Source organism: Tupaia chinensis, unplaced genomic scaffold, assembly GCF_000334495.1.
Source record: "Tupaia chinensis unplaced genomic scaffold, TupChi_1.0 Scaffold000502_1, whole genome shotgun sequence".
NCBI lineage: Eukaryota > Metazoa > Chordata > Mammalia > Scandentia > Tupaiidae > Tupaia > Tupaia belangeri.
This window is the reverse complement of record NW_006160014.1, coordinates 558,486-566,320: the sequence shown is the minus strand read 5'-3', so window position 1 is coordinate 566,320 and position 7,835 is coordinate 558,486. Positions and strand designations below refer to the sequence as shown.

The 7,835-nt window shown below is 44.1% G+C and overlaps 1 protein-coding gene across 2 annotated transcripts in view; it reads right to left on the bottom strand.

Moving 5' to 3' along the window:
- The window catches only part of STX5 (syntaxin 5), a 29,700-nt gene that overhangs the window by 10,145 nt on the left and 11,720 nt on the right, over positions 1–7,835 (bottom strand). For both annotated transcript variants that reach the window (XM_027774970.1, XM_006156555.3), the window contains exons 9-10: positions 6,970–7,076; positions 6,682–6,803 (exon numbers count right to left, since the gene is read on the bottom strand). In XM_027774970.1, the coding sequence (XP_027630771.1) occupies positions 6,682–6,803; positions 6,970–7,076 (229 nt within the window). The remainder of the gene's footprint in view (positions 1–6,681; positions 6,804–6,969; positions 7,077–7,835) is intronic.

Below are 7,835 nucleotides of genomic sequence, written 5' to 3'. Positions count from 1 at the left end.
CTCTCTGAGTCTGGCTCTGTCTGGTAAAATTAAAATAAATAAATAAAGTTAAATAAAATAATTCTTTAAAAAGTTTGTTGAGATAATTTTAAAAAGAAAGAAATGATCAAGCATACAGCTGTAATGACCATAACTACAGGATAAAGCTGGGCTGGCTGCAATAGTGCAGTGGGAGCACATGAACTTGTCAGAGAGAGATAGAGGGGGAGAAGGAGAGAAGGAAAGTGAGATACTAGGGATAGTAGAGCCATTTGTAAAACTGGGGTTCAGTTCTCAGTTTGGCCTGTACATGCCAGGTGTTTACACTGTGTGTCTGTGTCCCTGCCTGCCTGGGAAGGCTTGTGGGAGGACTGTGGCATGAGCCTCTGGTGAGAATGCCTGTCTTTATCTCTGCCTCTCATTCATGAAAGAAATAATTAACTTTATGTTTTGGGGAATTATTGATTTAACTTTATTTATTATTATTTTTTATTTGCTATAGGACACATGAGCTCACCAGAGAGAGAGAGAAGGTGAGAAAGCAAGTCACCAGGTCTAAGATTCAAACTGTGGTCAGCCATGTGGAAGCCCAGCGCCTTCACCATGCCACCTGGTGGCCTGAAAAATAATTAACTTTTAAAAAAGAATAAAGAATGGACAGGATTGTAAAACTCTCACATTTTATATAGAATATGACAAGGTAAAGATGAGATGTTATTTTTTTTTAAAGAATTATTTTACTTAACTTTTTATTTATTTATTTTAATTTGACCAGAGAGAAACAGTGAGAGGAGAAAGAGAGAGAGAGAGAGAGAGAAGGGAGGAAGGGAGGGAGGGAGAGAGAGAAAGCAAGCAAGCCACCAGGTCCAGGACTCGAACTCCGGTTGGTCATGCAGGAGTCCAGTGCCTTTAACCACCATGCCACCTGCCAGCCCCCTGATGGGATACTATAACCCCTAGAATAATTACATGACCATACAAAGTAGTGATGTATAGCTAAAATGCCAATAGATAAAAACAAGCAGTAACATGGTAGACCTAAACCCAGTATCATCAAAAAATATGTATTTTTTCTTAAAGAGAGATTTCTGGGCTGGCAGGTTGTATGGTGGTTAAGGGACTAGACCCCCATATGGCCAACTGTAGTTCAAGTCCCAGACCTGGTGGATTGCTTTCCCATTTTCTCTCTCTCTGGTCAAATTAAAAGAAGAAGAATAATGAATAAAATAAAATAAAAATAATTCTTAAACAACAGAAGAGAGATTTTTGCTATAGGGCACATGCAATCACTGTTGAGACAGAGATAGAGACAGAAAACAAGAAATCATCCCCCAGAGGGGATAGCCACGCTGCAATCCCTTCTCCATTCTCCTCCTGGGACTTTGGGCAGCACACATAGGTGCCCATTATAAGTTTCAAGCCTCTGGGCCCGGGACACGAACCATGGCTGACTACATGGGAATCCAGCAGCAACATAACCACTATGCCATCCACCGACCCCAAAATTAGAATGAACTAAACACTCAAGTTAAATTCTCAGCTTTCACAGGCCAGCCTATGACATGGTGATTAAGGTAGCTAGATACCATATGGTCAAATGCGCAGTTCAAGTCCTAGGCCTGGTGGCTTAAAAAACATGCCAGTTCTCGGGCCGGCAGGTGGTCTGGTGACTAAGGGCGCTGGACTCCCACATGCCGACTGTAGTTAAAGAGTCCTAGACCCGGCGGCTTGCTTTTTCACTTTCTCTCTCTCTCTCTGTCCCTCTCTGGCCAAATATAAATAAATTAAATAAATAAATAAAGTTAAATGAAATAATTATTTAAAAAACAAATGCCAAGTCTATGTCCATGTATGCTCAAAATTCTAAATAAAGGGAGAAGTGGAATAAAGGGATTGTGGTGTGACCATGCCCCATTGGAGATGCTTTCTTGTTTCCCCCGTCTCTCTCCAGTACGTGCACACACTGTCTGACAAATTAAAAACAAATTCTCAGTTCTCACCTTGCGTGGCCTATCGGTAACAGCTGTCCTAGCTGATCACTCTTTCTTTGACTCACTTCCTTCTCGTGGCTCCACATTCATTTATTTCCCTTCCATCCTCAACATCTGTGCTTCTTTCCAGACTCCTTCCAGGACTAAGACTTACATTCAATAATGTCCCCAGAACTCAGTGCTTCATTCTCCTGTTTGGTTTTATTTATTTATTTATTTTTTGGTAAAGTCCATCCATTTATTTCTTCCACAAGAGACAGACAGACAGCCTGCCCACCCCCACGGGATCCTCTCTAGTATCAGCCGGCCTAGATCACAGATGCCTGTGCACACCAACCATGCTCAGGGAAGTCCTCAGACAAAACCCCTAGACTTGGGGCCAGCAAGTGGTACAGGAGTTCAGGCAATGGACTCCCACATGGCCGACCATGGTTTGAATCCAGGACCCGGCTGCTTGAAAATCAAGCCAGGTACTGGGGACCAGCAGGTAACGTGGTGGTTAAAGCACTGGACACTCCCATATGGCTGACCATGGTTTGAGTCCCAGACCTGCTGTCTTGCTTTCCCTCTCTCTCTCTGGTCAAATTAAAATAAATGAATGAATAAATAAAATAATAATTCTAAAAAATAGAAAAAAAGGGGAGGCTGGAGTGGCGTGGTGGTTAAAAGGTCCTAGACTCCCACATGGCTGACTGTGGACCTGGCGGCTTGCTTTCTCACTTTCTCTCTCTCAGTCTGTCCTGCTCTGGTGAAATTAAAATAAATAATTGAATAAAGTTAAATAAAATAGTTATTTAAAATTTTTTTTTTTGAAAAGTCATGCCAGACACATGTGCGAGCATGTCCAAAATCCCAAGAGGAGAATGAAAGGATTGTGGCTCCCCTGGGGCAGTGATTTTTTACTTTTCCTCTCTCTGTCTCTTCCCTCAGGCAAGCACATGTCCAATGGCAAAAACCTAAAACAAAACAAATCAAAACAAGACAGAACTTCCCCATGTGGGTCTAGCTGCTCCACCCCCGGCTCAGATCCTACTATTTGCGCACAGCTGCTTACATGTTTTCTAAGTCCAATTCTGGCCCAGATCTGTCTCCTAAACGCCTATATCCATCTGTCTGCTAAACATCTCCTCTTAGATGGCTAACAGACAACTGTCTACTTCTTGTTGGAGACGTTCAACATTAAAACTTACTTCCCCCCTAAACCTACTCTAACCCAAGGAGCCAGCCCTACTTTAAGTGAAGGCTATTAATTCTTTCAGTTGCTCAAATCGTAAAACCTAAAATAATTACAAGTTTCTCTTTTTCTCTTATATTCTATATTCAGCTCAAATAATCCTATTGGCGGGGCGGACAGGTGGCGTGGTTAAGGGCACTGGACTCCTACATGGCTGATTTGTGGTTTGAGTCCCAGACCTGGCAGCTTACTTTCTCACTTTCCCTCTTTCTCACTCTGTCCCTCTCTAGTCAAATTTAAATAAATAAAGTTAAATAATTCTTAAAATAATAAGAATAATAATCCTATTGGCTTCACCTTAAAATATATCCAGAATCCAATGGCTACTACCATCTCCACTGTTACTTTGGTCCCAGCCACCACACACGTGTAGCTAGGATTACTGCAAATGTCTTTGCACAGATCTCCCTCTTCTTAGTCCCCTACAATCTGTTGTCAATAAAGGAGTAATCTAGGCCAGCAGGTGGCACTGTAGTTAAGGTGCTGGATCTAGGGACCAGTAGTTAGAGTAATAGCTATGTCGCTGGACTCTCACGTAGTCGACTGTGGTTTGAGTCCCAGACCCGGTGGCTTAAGCTCACGCCAGGCATGTATGTGTGCGTGCCCAAGATCCCAAGAGGAGAATAGAGGAGAAGGGATTACGGAGTGGCCATCCCCCTGGGGGGTGATTTCTTGCTTTCTATCTCTCTGTCTCTGTCTTTCTGGTGAACGCACATACCCTATACCAAAAACCTCTCCAAAAAAAAGGGTGCTGGATCCCATATGGCTGACTCCAGAGTCCGGAGTCCAGGACGTGGAGGCTTGCCGGGGGGGTGGGGGTGGGGGTGGGGCTGGCAAAAACCTGGCTGGTAAGGATACTGGACTCCCATATGGCCTACTGTGGTTCGAGTCCTGAACTTGGTGGCTTGCTTTCTCACTTTCTCTCTCTCTGTCCCTCTTTGGTCAAGTTAAAATAAAAAAAGAAAGACAGTTAAATAAAGTAATTCTTAAAAAGAAAGATAGAAAAATACACCAGGCACATGTGCATGCATGCCCAAAATCTTAAGAGGAGAATGAAGAGGGGACTGTGGCATGGCTGAACCCTCTGGGGAGTGAGTTCTCATTTTATCTTCCTCTCTCTCTCATGCAACTGCCATGGCAAAAATCTAAAATAAATAAATAAAGGAATAATCCTATATTTTAAAAAATTACCAGTGGGACCAGCAGTTGACATAATGGCTATGTTGCTGGACTCCCAGCGATATAGCCAACCATGGTTCAAGTCCTGGACCCAGTGGTTTAAACTCAGGTCAGGCACGTGTGTGTGCGTGCCCAAAATCCTGAGAGGAGAGTGGAGGAGAAGAGATTGCAGTGTGGCCATCCCCCTGGGGGGTGATTTCTCACTTTCTGTCTCTTTCTTTCTGGTGAGTGCACATGCCCTATAGCAAAACTTCTCCAAAATAAATAAATAAATAAAAATTTAAAAATCACCAGAAAGCATGTGCACTTGCCAGAGAGACAGAGAAACATAGAAAAACAGCACATTCCCAAAGGAGTGTGGTCACGCCACAGTCCCTTCTCAGTTCTACATCTGGTTGGAATTCTAGGCACACATGCATCCAGCATGCTTCTCCAGCTTCCAGGGCCAGGGATTGAACCATACATAGGCCCTAGCCCCCTTAATTACTAGACTGTGGGACTTGACTCCTAATCTTACAGGGTCTCCCTTATTATCCTATTTAAAAGACCCTTCCAGACCTAGTACTCCGGATTAGTTTATCTGACTTTATTTTTATTTTTTAGCACGTATCACTTTTTAAACATACTGGACTATTCATTTATCATGTTTATTTCTCATTACCATATCTACTTAATTGGGATGTACCTTCCACAAGGACAAGGATCTTTGTCTTCTTTTGTCCACAGCTATATTTCCAAAAATGGCTCCATGAGCACAAAGTGCCACAGGTGACATGTTTCTTGCAGTAGCAGACGGTGCCAGGGGAACAGAGAGCCTTCCCTTTCGTGGGTCTCTATTGACCTCTACCTCCCTCTAGTATCGCCCTGTGCCTCTCTATTCCCATTCATTACTTTCTAGCCACACTGGCCTTGATTCTTGCATACAACAAGACTGTCCCATCAAGGGAACTTCCCTCTAGCTGCCCACACTTTCTCTATTCTTCACATGGTTGGATCCCTTGTCATTCAGATTTCTGCTTAAATGTCATGTCTTCTACGGAGCAGCCTACCCTGCTACCTTGTCTAGTGTACTCATTCAATCACCTTTAAAAAAACAACAAAAAAAGACAGAGGACTGGCAGATGGCATGGTGGTTAAGGGCTCTGGAATTCCCACATGGCCGACCACGGTTCAAGTCCTGGACCTGGCGGCTTGCTTTCTCACTTCCTCTCTTTCTGGTCAAACTGAAAAAATGATAATGATAAATAAAATTAAACAAGTAGTTAAAAAAGAAAAAAAAAAAAAAGACAGTCTCACTCTGTCATGATCCACCTGCCTGTGTCACCACACCTGGCATTATTATTTATTTATTTATTTTTAGGTTTTTACCATAGGCACATACACTTACCGTAGACAGACAGAGAGAGGGAAAGTAAGAAATCTCCCCCCATGGGGATGGCCACATCACAACCCCTTTTCCTTCATTCTCTCAGGGATTTGGGGCATGCACACGCATGGATCTGGTCTGACTTTTAAGCCACTAGGTCTGGGACTTAAACTGTGGTTGGCCATTTGGGAATCCAGTGCCTTAAATACTATGCTACCTGCTGGCTGACATTTAGTTTTTTAGGGTGGGCCAGGAATTGAACCAGGCCTTTCATATGGCCTCAGGCTGAGTAGCAGCATTTGACGCTTGCTACTGCAGCTGGGCCTCAGTCATTTTCTTAATACATCACTGTACTTTAATTCTCTGTATAGCCCTTATTACTTATTTGTGTGTTGTACACTCAAGACAAAGGACAGAGCGAGAAAGAGAGAGAAAAAAAGCACCATCTATGGGGAGTGGTCACACCACAATCCCTTCTCTTCCATCTCTTCCTCCCTTTGAGATTTTGAGCACACATGCACATGTACATACCCAGCAATCTCCTTGAGCTGGTGGACCTGGAACTTGAACCACATAGTCAGACATGTGCGATCTGGATGCCCCAACCACCAGGCCACATAGCAGGCCTGATCAATTCGTTTTAACCTTATCTTCATCCACTCTATCAAATTCCACTTATTTACTACAGACTGAGCTCCATGAGAGATTTTCCTGTTCTATTCTCCACTATATTTCCAGCACCTAGGACAGTAACTGGTATGAAGAAAGTGCTCAGTGAATACCTGAGTGGAAGGAAGCAGATGAACTAAGTCTTGTGGGTGGGGTGGTCAGAATTCATTTTCTTCCAAAGAGCCTCAAGCTGTCCCTGGGGACGCCACTCCAAGGGGGAACAGAAGGCTCCTCTGTTTGGGGTGAGAGAGAAGGTGCCTCACCTCTGAATGGTTTCCTCCTGTTCCTTAACCATATGTGCCAACTGCTGAAAGATGGAGCCCAGCTCTACAATTGTAGACTCAATGTTCTGCATGGTGTCTGCCCGACTCTGGATGTAGGAATCCTTCAGGAGAGGAAGAGACCACATGAGCACCACGAGCTTCTTCCCAGTAAGGCCCGCGTGAGTAGGACCCTCCCAGCTAGCCTTTCCACCCACGGCACACTTCACTCTCTTGGGGGCCACAGAGGACAACAGAGGCGCTGATCCTCCCAGTCCAGAGGCCAGGTACCTGCTCATCAATGAGCTGCAACTGCTGGCTGGTCCGAGAGTCCATCATGTCAATGGCCACATCCCTGGAGGCACGAGACTCTGCCCCCAAAACTGCAGCACCGCCCCCTGGGGAAAGAAGAGAATATGGAACATCTTTTTTTTTTTTAAATTATTTATTTACTTAATCCCAGACAGAGAGACAGAGAGAGAGAAAGAGAAAGGGAGAAAGCAAGTTGCCAGGTCCAGTACCTGAAACTGGTCAGTCAGGTGGGAATCCAGCACCTTGAACCACCATGCCACTTGCTGGCCCCAAACATGAAACATCTTAACCATTAAAAGCAGGTTCGGGAGTTGGCAGGTGGCATGGTGGTTAAGGGCACTGGACTCTCACATGGCTGACCATGGTTCGAGTCCCCGGACCTGGTGGCTTGCTTCCTCACTTTCCTTTTCTCTCTTCTCTCCCCACCTCTCTGGTCAAATTAAAAATAAATAAATAAAATTAAATAAAATAATTCTTAAAAAAAAAAAAAGTAGGTTTGAAGTCTACATGTTCTGGATTTGAATCCTAGTTCTGGCACTTAGTAGCCCTGTGAACCTGGATAGCTCCTTTAACCTTTCTAAGCCTCAGTTTCCTCACCTGTAAATGGAGATAGTAACAGCTGTTTTCTTCTCTTTTTTGAGATTTTTGCTATAGGATGCATGTGCTCACTACAGAGAGAGAGAGACACAGAGACAGAAAGCAAGAAACCATCCCCCCCAGGGCGTTGGCTACGCCACAATCCTTTCTCCTCCATTCTCTTCTCAGGATTTTGGTCATGCATGCACACATGCCCAGCATGAGTTTTAAGCCACTGAGTCCAGGACTCAAACCACAGTTGACTACAT